At 32.2% G+C, this 20,023-nt stretch overlaps 1 protein-coding gene across 1 annotated transcript; it reads right to left on the minus strand.

The window, feature by feature from the left end:
- Nucleotides 1–7,709: 7,709 nt before the first annotated feature.
- Nucleotides 7,710–19,848, minus strand: LOC149902657 (E3 ubiquitin-protein ligase Mdm2-like). Its single transcript, XM_090109309.1, has 5 exons — nucleotides 19,715–19,848; nucleotides 17,446–17,508; nucleotides 12,761–12,879; nucleotides 12,204–12,395; nucleotides 7,710–9,959 (listed from the first exon to the last, which is right to left on the minus strand). The coding sequence occupies exons 1-5, from the start codon at nucleotides 19,740–19,742 to the stop codon at nucleotides 9,276–9,278; spliced, it is 1,086 nt and encodes a 361-aa protein (XP_089965435.1). The 5' UTR covers nucleotides 19,743–19,848; the 3' UTR covers nucleotides 7,710–9,275.
- Between the last annotated feature and the right edge of the window lie 175 nt (nucleotides 19,849–20,023).

The raw sequence follows: 20,023 nt of genomic DNA on the forward strand, positions 1-20,023 counted from the left end.
ATTTTGATAAAACATGACTAATTGTAATTCACACGTCATTTGATATGCCGCTTGATTATATTATTTGACCACATTCGATTATTCATTCCCACTTTTACCGCTATAAATCAATAAATGGATGAACCGATTTTGATTAAATATGCCTCATCATACTTCTCACGTTAGGTCATGCCCTTTCATTTGATATGCCACTTGGGTATATTATTTGACAACTTTTATTCCCACTTTTATACCTATATCCAATAAATGGATAAACCAATTTTGATAAAATATGTCTTATTGTACTTTACACGTCATGTCTTTCATTAGATACGTCACTTGAGTATATTTGATAAAATTCATTTATTTATTCCCACTTTTACCCGTATATCAAATAAATGGATGAACCGATTTTGATAAAATTTGACTAATTGTTTCTGACATGTCGTCTATTTTCATTTGATATATCACTTGGGTATAACCTACATTAACAACCTACATTAACAACTAACATTCGTTTTTTTCATTCCCACTTACCCCTATATAATATAATAAACAACTAATGTAACAAAAAAACGCATCTAATTGGTATTACCCGTTAGCGAGCTACGGTGGCACAGACAGACACGCAATACACACATAGCGGACATAACACCCCTCTTTTTGCGTCGGGGGTTAAAAATAATACCTACGACATAATTTCAAAGACCTTTTATATAGAAAATTTACCTAGAAGTAACCATAATGCTACATATTTGTGCAGGTTTTAGACTTATGAGCAAAAATCTAAATAAAGGTCCTTTGACCCCCCCTACTACCCCCTCAGCATAACCACCCCCCCCCCCCCACGCTTGGGGACTTTCGATATGATCATCTGGACATGTCAAGGAATAACTTTAGCGTATAATTTACGTCATAAAGTAATTCATGTATAGAATGCCTTAGCAAATGTTCGCTGTGATTACTTAAATGGTCAAAACTTTTTTTATTTATGAACCGATTGACATGAAATAAACACTAAATGTTAAATGAAGCTTACCACAATATATTAGTGAAAACCGCATCTAAATCGGATAAGCCGTTTCTGAGATTAGCGTGTTCAAACATACAGACAAACAGACAAACAGACAAACAGACAAACAGACAAAAATTTTTTTAACAACAGTTTTGGGTTTGGGATCGATTTAGTAATAACCCCTGCTAATTTTTTTTTACATATTTTCATTGTACAGACACCACTTTTCTAGAATTTTATTATATGTATTGATGATGATAACGAATAATTATGTACATATTTTTCCATATGTAAATATCATTTGTTTGTAATTCTTATCTTAGTAATCTGATAAGGTGTTGTTTTGATACTTTAATAATTACATTAAATAAATAAAGAAATCACAAAAATCATCTCTATAGTACATCAGAATCCTGTAGCCTCATAGATTAGATATACATAATATTCAAACGTACTATGTGCGTTGACGAGACTACAAATACACAAATAGGTAGGTGTATCATAGTATGCGGGCGGGCATTGATTTTTTTCGTCGACCTTAACCTTCCGGATAGCTTCCCGCTCCTAAATTCTATAGAAAGGGGAATAATCTAAAATTTTAATAATAGGGTTTAGGATACCCAATTCATCTATTATATGGAAATCTAGAACAATCTACGTATAATTTTTTTTTATACGACCGAATACGAATTTTATGTACTTAGAGGGGGATGAGGTGGATTGGAGGAACCGCGACAAACTCCCCTCCCCAAACCATTTATATTCAGACCAAAAGCCCATCTGAAATTACTGCCTATATAGGCTATAGCCGTCACGCTGAATTATTGTAAGAATAAACGTATAATAGAAATTTGTCTGAGTAATAACTACTTAATAACGACGAAATTTAATCATAATTCGAGTCTGAAGAGGTTAATATAATTATTGAAACGTTTTTGAATTCGAACTTTTTGATTTCAAGTAAGTATTATATTAGAATTTATAATATTATGATTCTAATTATGAAATGTTTAATAAGTATATAGAAAATAGAAATCAATAACTCCAGAGTTACTAATTAAAACTTCTATAATTAAATTAAAATGTGGTATTATGTGGATAGTACCTACCAACTGCACACTGATTTGTATTTGTGATGCGGGAACTGTAGATAGATTATTAATTACAATTTAATCGGCGAACAAAGATCCGAGATCTACGGAAGTTGTAGGTAATGTTACAAGGCAGTCTTACTAATTAGCTCTTTCAGAATAATTAAGGCATACCTTTATTTAATTAGTCGCTCTTGTATTCTATGTCAAGAATGATTTAAGTTAATTTCTTATTTGCAGGATTTATAATATAATAAATGCGAACATTTAAAAAGAAGAGTACACGTGTCAGAAGTTAAACTTCTTTGGCAAGATTCAGGGATACCAAAATCGTCGCCTTACTCCATGACGTGACGTTATTCCCATGACGCGACCTTGAAGCTTTGCTCTCAACGCGCATAAAGAAGTTTCAATTCAAAAATATGTAAGTTAGCAGTAATAAAATGTATATTTTCCATGCCGTATTTTATCCTAGTTCTTTTCGCTAGAAGCAACAGTGTGCATTTTCTTTGATAGGTACTTAGATTAGTAGGTATGTATATTGGTCTATTAAGAAAATTAATACCAATACTTTGAAACTGCACAAAAACAAACCTAATAAATATTAATCGTGAATGTAACTAAGCGAAAATGGGAAATTAAACGAAATTGGTGAACTAAGTTGGTGAAGTTTATTGCGTAGCGATATCGTGATAAGCGGCTGTTTGATAACGGTATTTGAAGTGCTATCGGTCACTCGCAGATTAGATTATTTTTGCAGAAAACTTTCATAACACGGTTCTCTTTTATAAATATCTTAGTTTTGTTTTGTATTTATTTTCAAGCCTCGCACGTGGTGTATCTAAAAACGTAGGCTGTATATTCTATGCTAATATAATATACGTAGTATATTATTATTAGTCTGTGCTAATATTATAAAGCTGAAGAATTTGTTTGTTTGTTTATACGCGCTAATCTCAGAAACTACTGATCCGATTTGAAAAATTCTTTCGGTGTTAGATATACCATTTATCGAGGAAGGCTATAAGGCTATATATCAATTTAAAATAATTTGATGAAAAAATACAGGAGTTGCTATTCTTCTAAATTTTGATTGTCATCGTATTAAATCATTAAATGGTCTGTTTTCAATAATTGCTCGTGAGTTTAAAGTTTTCTGAGAAATTGCTCGTCGTAAAAATAAAAACTTAGTAATGTTTTAGACTATATTATATTATGTATTTTATTATCTAAAGTCTAAACGAAGCTTAATTTAAAATGATTTTATGTAACCTGCTCTAGGTAGAGCTGTTACGCTTTGGTTAATTTAATTCAAAGACAAAAACATTTTATAATTTCTCATTGCACTGTTACCTAGTTATGAATCTAAAATTTCATACCTAGTTAGTTTGTTTAAAAATTTACCTTTAGAAGGTTAAAAATAAATTGCATAAATGATTCCTACGATAATAATAAGGTACTTAGGTCTGAGAAAATAGACTCTTTTTCGTTAGAGCTGAATCTTATTGAATTAATGTCTGGACGTCTGGTTGCGTCCTTAGTTTGTCCTGACCCCATTTGAAAAGAATGTGTTTACATGTTTACGACTAGAACAAAATTATTTATGTCTGCTCTAGAGATACAGTTTCAGTCTTTCTTTTATTTCTTTCGTGTATTCGTCGATCTATATTTAATCTTGTTTATTCGAAATAAATCAACTCTTACGAAATTTTATAGGAAAAAATGGAATAAAAAGCGGACTACAGTGTAGTTATTTCTTTCTGATTTACGGTTTACTTACCTCTTTTTCGAATTAAGCAGTTAATAATTTTGCAGTACGAAAACACATCGTAGCAAATAATCATGTATTTCCAGTTATAAATTCAGTCATTCCTCACTTTTATGAGATACATTTAGTATCTATATAGTGTTAGTCAAAACATTTCACCTTGATCTTCGAACGAACTCTACAGCGTAGGCAGCGCCTGGTTTAATTTGATTAGCAAATGTCCTTGATTTTGGTACGTGCTTATTGATTGCCGAAAATACGTGTTATTGCTAAATATTGTACCTAGTTACATAAGTACTTTCTTTTGTGTGCGTTACCCAGGCAAAATGTTTTGCTTTAGAGAGATGAGACTTAAACAAATAATTAGTGTATCATGAGGAGCAATTTGTTTACTAATAGCAAAATTTGTTTGAATTGTAGTTTTTAAGTTATTTAAGAAAAACAAATTTTGCTGGAGTAACGTTTGAAACGTTACCCAGGCAAAATCGTCTTTCAAAAATTAGTTTCAGCACGGAACCAAATACATGAATAGATAGCTTTTGTTGCGTAGTAAATGTTTATAAATAGCAAAATTTGTGTGTGGTATAGTTCTTTAGTTATTTAAGATTTTGCTGCGGTAACGTTTTGGGATTTCCCAGATCTCGAAAACGGCTCAACGCAGAAGTTTGAAAAAAATACCAATAAAAGACCTCAATTTGTTTAAATTTGTTTAATCATTAGTTTTTGATTTGGTTGACGTAAACCAATGTAATTAAATGGTTTCAAAAATCAGAAGAAACGGGTTTGCAAGTAAACCAATACACTTATAACCAAATAAACAGCTGTAAAAAATACCCGTGGTTCGACGCTTGTTTACATCAGAAATATTAGATTTCATACTTTACACATTAAGAAGATAAAAACAAATTTGATTTATTTTAGACTGGTCGTACTTTAGCGATCAAATACGCAGTTCCCATAACATTAAGAAACATGGCATACTTTAAACAAATTAAAATGATTCCTGAAAATTCCTTCCTGTTAATTGCAGCTTTGAATTACGGCTCTAATGAAAGTTATCTCAAAAACAAGATTATGTCAGCAATTCTCTAATGAGCCGACCAAATTGAAAAGGTCATATAAAAGCGACCGCACCATACATAAGCGCAACCATCTGAAATGAACAGGATAATATAGATGTTTTGTTAGTACAGTTGAATACAAAAGTTTTCTGGTCAGGTTAGTTAAAATAATAAAATGGTTAAGATTCATTATTTTTATTTAAAAAATCAGTCTCATACAAATTATATGTATTGCTTTGCCTTAGTATCAACATTTTTGAGTTTTGTTACGTGTTACTTAGAGTGAATATTTTAACATTACATGTGACTGCCACAGGTGGATAACCCGTGAACCAATCATTGTCAAAGCGTCGTAACCTTCTTTTAACTTAATGTTGAAATATCCACTCTAAGTAACACGACATAAAGCTCATATTTCAATACCACAGTGTGACTTGAGTTGGAATTGAGTCGGCGTTGTGTGTGTAATGTGCAAAGCACATTTAATGTTTTTTTTTTACAAAATATGTATTATCGGCTTGCCTATATTTCTTGCCCTTATGAGGGACGGTTTCGAGCATATTCTATAAAAAATGTATATAATCACAAAACTTTTAAATGAGAAAACAACAATATAATAAAAATCTTCCAACAATTATATAAAAAATAAACAACTTTTACACTTATGTACCTATTTAAAAATATAGGAAACAGTACAGTTTTTATCATTAATAACTACTAATATCACTCATAATCACAGATTCGTACCTAATTCAATAAAATTTGTGTGGTCATTGGGACCGTATAAAATTATGTGTTTTATGCTTCCAGTCTCTAACGTTTTAATTACCTACACTAATGAATATATAATCAAATGTGGCATTATGGAGTTTTTGCATTTCTGTAGTTTACAGTACAGATCATCGTAACATTCATATTGTTGAGTTTTCGTTCTGTAACAGTATGCTCTGTAATGTCCAATCAATGTGGAACTTGATGGTGGGTCAAAATCAATTACTGCCAAAATCTGTTGTACTGTTGGCCATTTAACTCTATATTAATGGGTATATCATTCAGGTTAACAGTAATATGGTACTGCACTTAAAAAATATTAAAAAATCGGCTTCACGAATAACGTTTTTCTGCTTAACTGTACAAAACATCGGTTACCAAGCTGCTAATTTGCGAAGATTACCCGTACGTACGGTGCAGTCGCTTTTACGTGACCTTTTCAATTTGGTCGGCTTATTAGAGAATTGCTGACATATTCTTGTTTTTGAGATAACTTTCATTAGAGCCGTAATTCAAGGCTGAAATTAACAGGAAAGAATTTTCATGAATCATTTTAATTTGTTTAAAGTATGCCATGTTTCTTAATGTTATGGGAACTGCGTATTCGATCGCTAAAGTACGACCAGTCTAAAATAAATCAAATTTGTTTTTATCTTCTTAACGTGTAAAGTATGAAATCTAAAATGTCTGCTGTAAACAAGCGTCGAACCACGGGTATTTTTTACAGCTGTTTATTTGGTTATAAGTGTATTGGTTTACATGTAAACCCGCTTCTTCTGATTTTTGAAACCATTTAATTACATTGGTTTACGTCAACCAAATCAAAAACTAATGATTAAACAAATTTAAACAAATTAAGGTCTTTTATTGGTATTTTTTTCAAACTTCTGCGTTGAGCCGTTTTCGAGATCTGGGAAATCCCAAAACGTTACCGCAGCAAAATCTTAAATAACTAAAGAACTATACCACACACAAATTTTGCTATTTATAAACATTTACTACTCAACAAAAGCTATCTATTCATGTATTTGGTTCCGTGCTGAAACTAATTTTTGAAAGACGATTTTGCCTGGGTAACGTTTCAAACGTTACTCCAGCAAAATTTGTTTTTCTTAAATAACTTAAAAACTACAATTCAAACAAATTTTGCTATTAGTAAACAAATTGCTCCTCATGATACACTAATTATTTGTTTAAGTCTCATCTCTCTAAAGCAAAACATTTTGCCTGGGTAACGCACACCTTTCTTTTCAATGTTGTATATTATAAAGCTGAAGAGTTTGTTTGTTTTTTTGAACGCGCTAATCTCGAGTACTGGTCCGATTTGAAAAATTCTTTCGGTGTTAGATAGCTCATTTATCGAGGAAGGCTATAGGCTATAAATCATCACGCTACGACCAACAGGAGAGGAGCCACGGGGGTGAAACCGCGCGGAGCGGCTAGTGTTGTATATGAGTCAATAATAATCTGATATATTATATTATGTGATTTATGAATTCATGACTTTTCATGGTTACCTACATTCGACAGAAATCTCGAGATATTATTAGACCTTCTAGAATCCAGGATTTTCTATTTTGTAGATAACGGAAAACCAATAAAATAAGAATACTATCAAAGAATCTTAAATTATTGCACTGCTATCTGAAAGTAGAACTAACTATTATAATCTATTTATTCTGTAATATTCATATTTTCCTCAAAGGTTGTCCACAACAGTTGAATATGACCTCCATCAGGAATCGAACCTGAAGCTTTCTTCACTACAATAATACCAAAACTCATATAATAAAGCTGGGACTTTGTTTTATTCAACTAAGGACTAACAATTTAAGGATGTTCTCAATACAGAAGGTTTTTTTTGCTTTGCTACGTCAGAACTTTCGACTAAGTAAGGTAATGCCATTCATTGTATGTAATTTTTCCGGTTTAGTTTTTTGACGAAAAATATACTTAAACCATAAACTTAAAAATTAAAAAATATGTGTTACACCGGGAAGGGGGACAATAAAATAAAACACGTGTTGCCTGAAATAAAATTTTTATTATCTGTTTTTCTTTTTTTTAACTCAATGTAACTTTCTTTTTTCAATGCGTTTACATTTTTCGTACAAAGTATAAAATTACGTCTACTATACATAAACTTACGAGATCTATTCCCGGCTTTTATTTCTAATCTAGGTTTAATCACTTTTATATAGAATTTAAGAAAAATAAAATTTAATCTTAACAAATTAATAGATCTTCTGTGCGGTAGGCAAAGATGGTGGGTTTGATTATAAGCAAGAAATGAACTAATAATTTAAGAAGCGTAATCAATTATAATAAAGGATAAAGACCAAGAATGTTTTTAAGGAAATTAATATAACTTTTTTATACAAATCTAAGCAAAGATAACACAATGCAATAACGATGATTTTTATCTGGAACTCACTTCCAGTTTTATTAATCTTAAGTATATAAAATGAAAGGTTTATCCTTTTCATTTTCACTCTTTCACTTGAAAGATATTACAAAATTGTAATTAGTTAAAATATATATTAAAGTTAATTAGTAAGGGGACAGTAAATATAGATAAAATATACTGAATTTGTTACGGCTATTCAATTATACAGTAAGCCATAAACAATAATATACAATTTGCTTTTGCAAGAAACATATAATAACAAAAGCGTTTTAATCCTACGTCTTTACATGGTGATATAACGAAAATTAATAAATCTATCACCTTTGAACTTCAGCATCTAAAACTGTCAAGCATTAACTGAATTAATTTTAAGTATATTATATACAAGGAAAACTGACATTCATTCTTGCAGAATTATTTAATGGGGCATATAAACACCGCTCTATAAAATATTCCTGGCCTCTTTTCATACCTAACCTAGAACCTTTTTTATCATTGCAATATTTTTTGGAAATTCCCTTCTCAAATATCAATATGCAAAACCTAACCTAATTAACGTTTAAACAAAATATATTATTTCTCTCTTTCGGTGGACAAATGTTATTTACATTTATTAACAAGTAATTAAAGCACATTTATCTAATATTTTTAAATGATATGTTTTAAGAAAATTAATAGAAAAAAAACGAAATTGGAATATAATTTTAAGGCACACGTGGCGTATGTAACGCGATATATTTTTAATTTGTTATATTTATAATGAGGTCACTTTAAAAAATATAGCCGTTAACTTTTTTTTTTTTGTTAATAATCAGAAATTAACGGGAAAAAAACAGACATGTAAGAAATTATCGTACGAAAGAAAACTTTCCATCTGTTGATTGAATAAACAAAATTTATGATTTGTACTAGATTTTAATTTTTAATCATGTGGAATAGTTGTTAATAGCAAATATTTGACTTGCTATACATTCCAGAAACATGGTTTTAACTTTATCGATTAAAAAATGAAAAAAGGGGATTACAGGGTATGTGGAATTGTGCGCGACAAGTTCAGTAAATATTCTCTATGCTTTGGGGAAAACAAACATATTATTTATCCCTAACTCCTTATCTACGGCGGAAAGAGAAGAGCAAAATTCAATCAACAGATGGCGCTATACTAAAAAATTGGAAATAAAAACTACATAACAACCGCCTTCAGGACATTGCTAACTTTACAATTGCACACGGGGCAGCGCTTCGCTTTGGCCCAAACTTTAACAGCGCACTTATAACAACAACATATATGCGCTATCCGTCCGTGAACGAACACGCCCGACTTGGGCTCTGCGAAACAAACTATGCACATGTCGTCTTTCGCCTCTAATTTATCTTTTAGCAACACATCGGTCGGTAATATATTGTTGTCTATGGTTAGCGCGGGATCGCTGACCATTTTGACTATGGGCTGTACGTCGGCAACCGACGCGTCGGATTCGGAATCCGTGTAGTCGGTCCGGATCCGTTTGTTGTTCCGGTCGACGGAATCCGCGCGCCGTTTGCGCCTACCTAATATCACATTTGGCACGCTCTTGACCCGTTCTTGGCACGACTCTTGGCTGTTGAAAGCCGACTCCACGCCGGAGTCTTGGGATAGCGTTCGCGCGAACCGTTCCGGATCTGCCGTATCGGTATCTTGAATCGGATAAGTATCCGGAACCGATTGAGAGTCAGGCAAATGTTCTTTGACCGGTAAAATGTCAGTATCCGGAACGGTTTTCACGGATATCCCGGATTCCTGGGAGAACGTTTGCAAGTCTGTGTCTAGTCGGTTGTTACGTCGCGATTTTCGCTTCGGTCTCGGCGGGAAGAAGTTTTTACGTACCTAGAATACATGGGTTGTGAGTTTAATAAGGTGGTAGAATAAAGTGAAGAATGGTTAGTAAGGACGCAATAAAAATAGCAATGATAAGAAATACATAAATAAAAATGTAAGAAATATTTTAAAATTATAAAAATATGTAGATAATTTTATATGAATGTTATTGCATTTGCAAAAATAAAATGATACATAAAAAAGGGGTAATATATTTAATAAATAGTCAATGATTAATAAAATTATATGAGAAAATTCCATAATAAGTAAATAATATGTATGTATATTGGAAATAAATATTGAATGTTTGAAGTCGGTTCTTTTCTGCAATTTTACACCTGGCTTGGACCTTTGAGAACTCTCTCAGATATCATTCTTCTTCCTGCAATCCTAAAACCCTTCCCAGCACCTTTATAATAGGTTTTATAGCGGGTAGCTATATTTCGCATTCAAATTTTGCTCGTACCTAGTGCACACTAAAAGTTTTGCGTTGCGGGCCACCCATAAATGTTTGAATTTTGAATGTTATATTTTTTTAACATATGAAGTCTCATTAGTTGTAGAAAAAAAAATTGGGCGGGAAGAACTTGTCAATTGTTTTTTATCTCAAGTTGAAGTTCGTTATCCGTAGCAAAAATGGAACTAGCACGAAAGAATTTTAGGGCGGTGATTTTTTACGATTTTAAAAGTTCGCTTTCTCCGAAAGCTTGCACTGCTCGCCTTTAAAATACTTTCTGGAGGGAAGCACCTTAGTTGAGGACTGTAAGGCATTGATATGCTGAATTTCATCGCGGCCATGTTTCTCTCCATGATGACATTCGTGAAGGTCAACCCTGAACTGCGATCACGGAGGAAAATATGGCTACCGTCAGACGACTAATTTAAGAAATTTGCCATATCACTTATTAGGAGATTCGGGGACATTTGGGGATTGGTATGAGCCAAATTCAGAAAATTTTACATGAACATTTCAAAATTAGGAAGCTTGATTGCCAGTGGATTGCTCACAAACTCACTCCAGAATAAAAACGACATCGAGTAGATTGGTGTAAAGAAATGCTATTAAAGTACAATCACGGACATTATAATGCTGTGGATAATATCGTAACAGGATATGAAACATGAATATATTGTTATATTCCAGAAATAAATCACCAATATTCTTTGGGGGTGGTTGAAAGTGACAGGAAACCAACAAAATTAAGGCAGGTGAGAAGGGTCGACAAACAAATGATTGCGTTTTTTTTCTCCAAGATGGGTTCTGTCTGCACTATACCACTTGAGCTACAATATACTGTTAATGCTGAGTCGTACACCACTATTTGTTTGTCCAATGTCTTAGAAAAAATGAGGGAAAAGCGACCTAGAGGTTGCATCCTGTTGCACCATGACAGTGCTCCGGCGCACACCGCGACCAAAACAAAGTCATTTTTGGCTAATGAAAACATAGAGCACGTGACCCATGCCACACGCAGTCCTGACCTAGCATCGTACTATTTCTTCGGTTTCCCAAAAATCTAAGATTCAATGAGTGGTTCGACATTTACGTGGCCAGAAGAGGCCGTGATTGCTTACAAACAGCACGCAGAAAACATACCCTCGGACCAATGGTCCTCATGTCTCCAGAAATTGTTTGAACGTATGAAAAAGTGTTTTAAATGTAACGGAGAATACTTTAAAAAGTAGTAAATGTAATATTACTCAAATAAATTGTTTTATTTATGAGTTACGCAAAACTTTCAGTGTGGCCCACGTACTGCCAGAGAATTCCACACACAACCATTCACAACAAACCTTAAAAAACTTCTTTCTGGACTTTGCACTATGAAATCGACCTTTCAGCCTTGCCTTCTAGAAGATATCACTTACCAAAACTTTGAAATATTGTATCAGTAGTTGTACTCCGCACCTTCATAGATGTCTTTTTTCGACTTCGCACTATAAAATCTGACATTCAGATGCCTTCTAGAGCATTTCACACAATACCAATTAGATCAAACCTAGAAACTACTCCCAGTAACTTTAGCTGTTTTTTCTCTGCTTTGCATTGTCCAATCTATCCTTCTGCTCCTGCTTTCCAGTACACCCCATGTACTAAAGACGACAAACCTTGAAACACAGCACCTCCACACCTCGCTTGCACGTTCTAGAACATTCCACCATTATTTTCAACAAACCTTGAAACACAGCACCTCTACACCTCGCTTGCACCTTCTAGAATGTTCCAATATCCCATTTTTCGTCTCAACAAACCTTGAAACACTTTTCGCAGTATCTATACAGCGGGTTATTGTTTTCAGCCCGGCACTGCGCGCATAGCCAGTAGTCATACAGGTCCATTTCACTATCGCTGCCGTCAGAGTCAGTTTGCTCCGAGTCAGCGAACTGCAACTCGCCATCGTCGCCGACCGACACTTCGATCACTTTCGTCGTTATTATTTCGTTCTGAAATTAGATGTGTGGTTGGTTAGTGGAGGTATTTTGCTTTATTTGCAAAGTGCTATACTCTCTTCTCTTTTAGTTGTAGTAAAAATTAACGGATCTCTTATTGAATATTAATAAACTTGACCAAAACAGTATGATCCGACCGCGACACAATAGATTTTCTATTGTGTCTGTGATTCCGGGGCCTGATGGATTAAGATCACTCTTTAGTGATAAGGCCGCCCTCTGTGCTAGTTTAGCTATAAGTTTTAGTTTTAAGTAATTTGTATAACTAGCATAGTAAAGTGTTATAAATAAATAAAATAAATAAGATTGTATTGTGAGTCAAATGCAATATAAAAGTTATAATAAGTGGCAACACTCACGTCGCTCTGTCCAGACGACTCGCAGCCAATCGGCCCGTCGTCCTCCGACTCGGTCGCGGGCTCAAACTCGCGCTCCGCATCGCTGCCGAGCTCAGTGTCGCTCGTGTCGCGCACAAAATCTATAAATATCGATAAACTGAACATTTGCTTATGGGCAACACCGGTTGTCTATGGTGCCACGGCGCCGCGTTGAATTGTCTATGCTCCGGGCTGGCGGCTGTCGCTTTTGCTGCTCGAAAGTTCCTTTTTTTTGTACAACAGACACTTTTGTTTAGTCTTTTTTTAAATCTCAATGCTTTTTTTTTAATTTGACCTCGATTTTTTTTTCTTTTTTTTTACTCGATTCCAGTATAAGTAGTTTTTTAGCATATATTTCATGTGTATATTTTTTTTCTGTCTAATCGTATCTTTTTTTGTAAGTTATTTTTTTAAACGCCAAATTATTACATCACATGCACAAACCATACAAATACAAGATAAAATGACAAACATTAGAACACGCTACTTACCAAACTAAAACTAAGTAATCTACAAATTCAATAACAAATACCAACAAAATTTTTAAAAACAACAACAAAAAATCTTATAAAATATGATGGTCATGCGCAAATCAGATAAAAAAAAACATTCCTTTTTGATAAGACATAAAACAAAACAAAACAAGAACAAAAACGAATTAATCATTTGCATATTACGAATGCATAGATTTATGCACAACCACGTGTTACAAACATCTAATTATGTTAGATAATAATATCAAATAAAATTATCTAAATCCTAAAAAATATTTTAATAGCACGATGATTTATGATGCAGAGCGAAGCTATATTTCATGATTTTGTTGATTTACTGAAACTTTGATCCAGATAAAATATATACAAATAAAAAAACAATTTTTCGTCTCTTTTTCATAATTTTTTGACAATATTCAGTATATCAACAAAGCATCAAAGCTAGATGATATCCTTAATAGCTAATTCGATCTTCAGATTCCATCCTGGCTGCGTCCCGAGCACCATGTCAATCTGACAACATTATCAGACATGTTAGTACTTGCACTTAATGAGAGTGACGCCACCGCGCATTACCCCTCGTTTTCACCAAAGTATAATACATGTATTTTACAAATTTGATGCAATATTTTCGTTTCTCATAGACATGTGTAAAACATGTTGTATACAAAATTTGATACATGTAGGATAACTTATACGAAACTTATTGGTTGAAAACTTCTAGTTGCCTACATGTTTATGATCTCTTGTTTTTGTTGTAGCAATACTTGTAGAATTCGAGACAAATTCAGTCGTACCCACTTTTATGATTTCTATCAATAAAAAAAAACTTTTGTGAGATGTATGTATGTTGAAAACTTTATCCAACAAACATGGATAAAGTTTAAAACTTGTTTGTTACTAGTATTATACAGAAATTGCAATAAAATAAACAATACTTATCTAAACCACGACTGTATTTTGTAGGTGAGAACGCTATCAATGGATCAGACAAGTTCTAACATGTCACAGACTTCAGTGTAAACGCAAATTGTGTTTTATACTTGTATAAATAGGTACTTGTTGGCTACAAAGTGTGAACGAAAGAATGTTTGAGACAGTCTCAATACATGTATAAAACAAATAATTATGTTTTGAAAAGTATTCTACAAGTTTTGTATCAAACTAGTATTTAACTTGTTTCTTGGTGAAAACGAGGGGTTAAATTTACGTCTTTAGATATTAAAATAAACATTCTTAGTATTCTTACCAATGCGTGATAAATGTTAGTGTATGCGCTCGATATGTCTGTACTTAATATTTTAAAGATTTCTTTAATTGTTGGCAAACGACTCAAATACTATCAATAAACATTTCTGTGTTCGATAGAAAGCTAAATATTTACATATAAAAAATAAACTTTTTTTCATGGCAGGTCAACCCGGTCTAATTTTGAGGCAAACGGCTAGTATTTAATAATTTTGAATGCTGGAATTTCTTGAGTAAATATTTGCTGCGAAGTGGACGGTGATGGCAAAAAATGGGGATACCCCAAGCAATGTTTGGCAAGTTAGTTATAAACCTTACGTACTTAATATATTTTGTTCAGTTAGCTTCGCAATCAGCGCATATTTTTCTAAAAACATTTATAGGTATAAGCTTATTTTTATCTGAGGATCCCAATAATGATGGAAATTTCTCAAATCGTAGCCTTTTCTTCTCTATTCTTTTTTGATATGAATACAAAAAAATAAATGTATGTGCAATACAAAAAAAAAAATGCAATACTTTTTTTCTGATAAAATATAATATAAAGATGAACAATCAATGAATGGTCCATTTCTTTTCTTACAAAATTATTTTTAAAACGCGGTAGGTACAATTTAAAAGAGTAACTACAGTTTCTTGTTGGCTTTTCTCTGTAGAAACTGCTTTCCGAACCGGTGCAGTAGGTAGATGTTAAATCTATGTTATGACGATTCAGAAGTTCTTCTAGAATCGTAATAGAATACATGTTGAAGCTCAAATATCTAGTCACCAATTATTATTCGCTTAAATGCTCTGGGATATAAATGAAATCATCACAAGTAGGTATAAAAAGAGCGTTCGTGTCTCGTACCATTTATATTCAATTAGACCCGTCCAAAATTGGCTAATAGCTGTACCATACCTAACTTCAAAGCGTTTCAAATACGCATTGCAGTGTCCGGTGCAATGCCTTGTACGAGACAAGTCCCAACAGGTCTGCACATTCGCTTGACTCACGAATGACGCGACGAATGTACAAACACGCTTCCTACACTCTAAATTCTGTTTATTTTCCTGTTCTATCCAGTACAGTCGTCACGAGAAGCTGTTAAGTTGTTTTTTGCAAACGTTTTAAATAAATGCCTGTTTTATACAATTGTACAGTAACAAAGAGAAGCTTTCTTGTAAATGTAATATACATATGCAAAACGTATCATTGTATGACGTAGTACGGTAGGAGCTACGATATATTTTGTCAAGGTCACAACTTACATAGTAAGTTCAATGTCAGAGATAATAATGAATTGGATTCTTTAAAACCTGTTTCCAATATTTAGGAAGCTTTTAGGTTTGGAAAAAAAAAGTTTAGTTTGGTTTGTTTGCAGACTTTGCAAAGTCGATTTTTACTTCTGCTTTAGTATGTAGCAAATCCTTATTAAAAGAGCTTAATAACAAAACAAATAGATTTGGACACAGTTCCTTAAGTGTACAGTGTGTAGGTTTTATTTAAATATTATAGTTCTGAAATAGTACTGGCCAAACTCATATAGAAACTCTTATTTACTTATCTCAAGCATTTTTTCCATAAAACAGGAATACTTTAAAATTTATTTGTTTTATGATCAAAGAAGCCGACCAAATAAGCTTAATAATATTTTGTTATTAGAAACAGTAATATATTATGAAATATTCTCACAACTGTATGTACATAGAGCAAATATTTAGCAACACAAAACCTAATGAATTCAAAACACCACTGACATAAAATAACATATCAAAATGCATAATAGGTATACAAAACTTATCAAAACATGTTTTTGTTTTAAAAATTATCATGTTGATAAAATTGTTTGAATAACAGATGTTAATTTGAGTAAATTATATTACTTCTACTGATAGCATAAATACAAAACTGTCTTTGTGTTCAGAAATAATAAGCGAAAAAAAAATATTAAGTTAACCTAACCTTTTTTGTAATTTTTTGTTGGATTCTAAACATATTTGTGAAAACAAAGTTATTACTTAGTTATACTGCTTAAAGTGTGTGACACTTATGCAAGCTATAACTTGTTTATACTACATGGAGTTTGAAAGTACTTGTTAACATAATTATATACAAGCATTATGTATGTACATCAATATTTTTCAAAAAAATCAAAAGCAAAGACAATTGATGATTATATAACATGCAAAAAATTACTCTTATCCAAAATAAATATGTAGTAAGTATATAGAAGTAAAAAAAACAGTATTTTTTTAATGAAACAAGAATAAAAGCATGTTAAAAGCTTATTCACTATTTTAACTACAGGCCTTATTTAGTAATTAATGTATGCGAACAATTGAACATAGATAATTTTCTCCAACTACTAAAAATGTCTTCATTAATTCATAATCATATTATCTGAGCAAATTAATAAAAGAAATAATATTATTTCCACCTATAGCAACCTCCCGACGGCCGACACATTCATGTTAGCTTTTTGCACTGTAAAACATGGAACGCTACATGCCTGCTTTGATTTATATTTTTTGTGCAATGTCATGCTTCGCAAAAAATATACTATGTACATAATAATAATGATTTATAACTACATATTTTTAAAAAAACCTTATAAGTATATACTATAAACAGCATAATTTTAAAACACAATACGATTGAAATTATTCATCAATATGGAAAGACATTGTTTTTCTTACAAATTGTGATGTTATAACTTAATTAACTAATTAAGTTGTTAAAATTCAACTTAATTAACTTCAATGTAAATAGCTTAAGCAATTGCCATTTAAGTTGGATATTAATAATAATAGTCACATTATTACATACTAACAACATCATAATACATAAAAAAATTTGAGTAATAATTACATACATATAACATAACCCCCATAACCAAAAACATGCAGAACTACAATATATAGAATAGATAAAACAATACATACCAGTTTCTTTTCCTTGTATACTGAAAATGGTCTCCGTTGAACAACGCCTGCTCCATGAAGGTTCTAGAAGGAAAATTTGATAATTATTAGTTCGAATTTGTTTTTTAATACTTATTTTAATGTGTCTTTTTATTTAGTAGACATCATAATAAAAGAATTATAATTTTTTGTACAAAATGAAGCATAAAGGCTAAGTATTAAAAAAAGTAAATGTTAGAAAGAGAAATCAAAATTTTCTGAAATTGAATTATGTAGAAGAATTAAGATCTTAAAATTGTATTTATTAAAATCACTCATAAAGTTCATGAATTAATATCACTTTTAAACATAATTTAGTTTCTGCTTAATACATTTTTCAAAAATATGGCTGATTTTTGACTACAGAGGAACCAAAGAATATTTTAATTCAGTAATAAATCTGAAATAATATTAAAACCTGAAAGATATAATCAGTGTAATAAAAATGTAAATAGAAATCTTGGTTAGATAACAATTTCAATTTCCCGCTTCTATATGTCCTTTAATTTATAACTCACCAATCCAAAGAGCATTAACAATTTTGGCACAATAATTAAAGTATGTTAGATAAGAAATGAATACCTGAATACATTTTTCAGAAGAACCTTTTACATTACTTCTTGGGGCTAAACTGTACATTATAGGGCGTGGAGTTGAGAGTCGTAATTTTTTTTGTGGTTAGCTATTGTCCTATGGAACCTAAATCTGAAATTTCAAAGCGCGAAAACTTTTTGTTTTTGAGTCACGAATTTTTGAAAATCGGAAAATTTTACTCCATTTTATCTTTGAAACCCGAACTTACTGTTATGACAGTGTCAAATTGACCTACAGCGATTGTCAAACGCGTTTCATTTCAGGTAAAACATTTCTATCTAACAAAAAAAATATTATAATTTAAATTTTATTTATGAAATTTTTATATTTTTTAACAACAACATTAAAAATAATTATTATTAAGTATAGTTTTTGTAAAATAGATTAAATAAAATAATTAATATTCGCAATTTATAATTTAACAAAAATATTAATCGAAGTGTCTAGTCGTCCGCTAAACGGATGAATAAAATAAATTAGTCGTCCGATTGCCGGATGAATAAAATAATTTAATCGTCCGATTATTCGGATTACTAGATAACCTTTTAACACTAAAGCTAGTTGGGTTGGACTAAAGCAAAGGGGGCGCAGGACTTTTGATGGAGTTGGTGTCATTTTAACACCTATTTATTATTGTTTTATCGTAAAGATAACGCTAATATAAGCATGTTTTATAGGAACAACTTTTCTCTAAAATCAAAAATGGCGGAGATATTCACCCTCAATTCGTTAGGTTAGGTTTAGGTTAGGTTAGCCTTTAGGTTAGGTTAGGTTAGGTTTCTTAAAAAAAACTACACAGAAATAGGAGCCCCGCGTTCGCGGGGCTCCGTCGACGCGCAAAAAAAAATCAAGTTAGGTTAGGTTAGGTTAGGTTAGGTTTTTAAAAAAAAAAAAACTACACAGAAATAGGAGCCCCGCGAAGCGGGGCTCCGTCGACGCGCAAAAAAAAATCTAGTTTAGGTTAGGTTAGGTTAGGTTTCTTTAAAAAAAAAAACTACACAGAAATAGGAGCCCCGCGAAGCGGGGCTCCGTCGACGCGCAAAAAAAAATCAAATACCTACGTGTGCCCTCCTCCCCCCACAAAAAACCTATAATACGTGCGGCAGTTCTCTAAAGAAACCCCGATAACCTAACTATATAGATAAATAGATGTTATCGGACGATTAAATTATTTTATTCATCCGGTAATCGGACGACTAATTTATTTTACTCATCCGTTTAGCGGACGACTAGCGCTGTCCAATATTAATTGTACAGCAATTGTACAGTAATTGTAAAAATTATGTATTTTATGATTCCTATACAATTTTCACTTTAGATCAAAAATTTTCTAAGTCCTTACTTTGCGCCCCCTTTGCTTTAGGCGGACCAAAACTTAATTTGTAAATATCTCGAAAACTATTAATTTTCGCGCCCCCCCCCTTTACAGGGGAAGTTCCTAGTACCCACCCCCCCTCTCTCCACCCCCCACTACCCCCAAATTCCACGCCCTATAATGTACAGTTTTACCCTTCTTGGGTATGCATCACAGTATCACCACGCAATGAACAACACATAAAATAAATAATGAACGAACTTCGGCCTTCAAAATATACTACGGAATTCACGTAACCTATAAACAAAACAACACATAGTATAATATTAAACACAATAATACCTGAAGAGTAGGACGCTGTTATATTCATAATATGAAAACGGTCGAATTATAAGGAGTAATTTAACTCCAGGATAGTAAACTACAACAACGTATGAAGAAAAGACTCGTTTTGGTTTGAACCAAAGACTAGTTTGAGCTCGTTTTTGGTATGATGGAGGAAAAGAAAGCTATAAAATTCAACCAGAGACAAAATGCCAGGATTCACTACGCTCAACTGTCAACTAATTATTGCCAGTTAACAATATGCTGTATGATGAATGATGATGCTGCAGCTGTTGAGATGAAATAAAAAATATAATAGAAGCTTAT

This window comes from Colias eurytheme, chromosome 14, assembly GCF_061535395.1.
Source record: "Colias eurytheme isolate Ceu_HAF_F1 chromosome 14, ilColEury1 Martin Lab GWU primary, whole genome shotgun sequence".
Classification (NCBI taxonomy): Eukaryota; Metazoa; Arthropoda; class Insecta; order Lepidoptera; family Pieridae; genus Colias; species Colias eurytheme.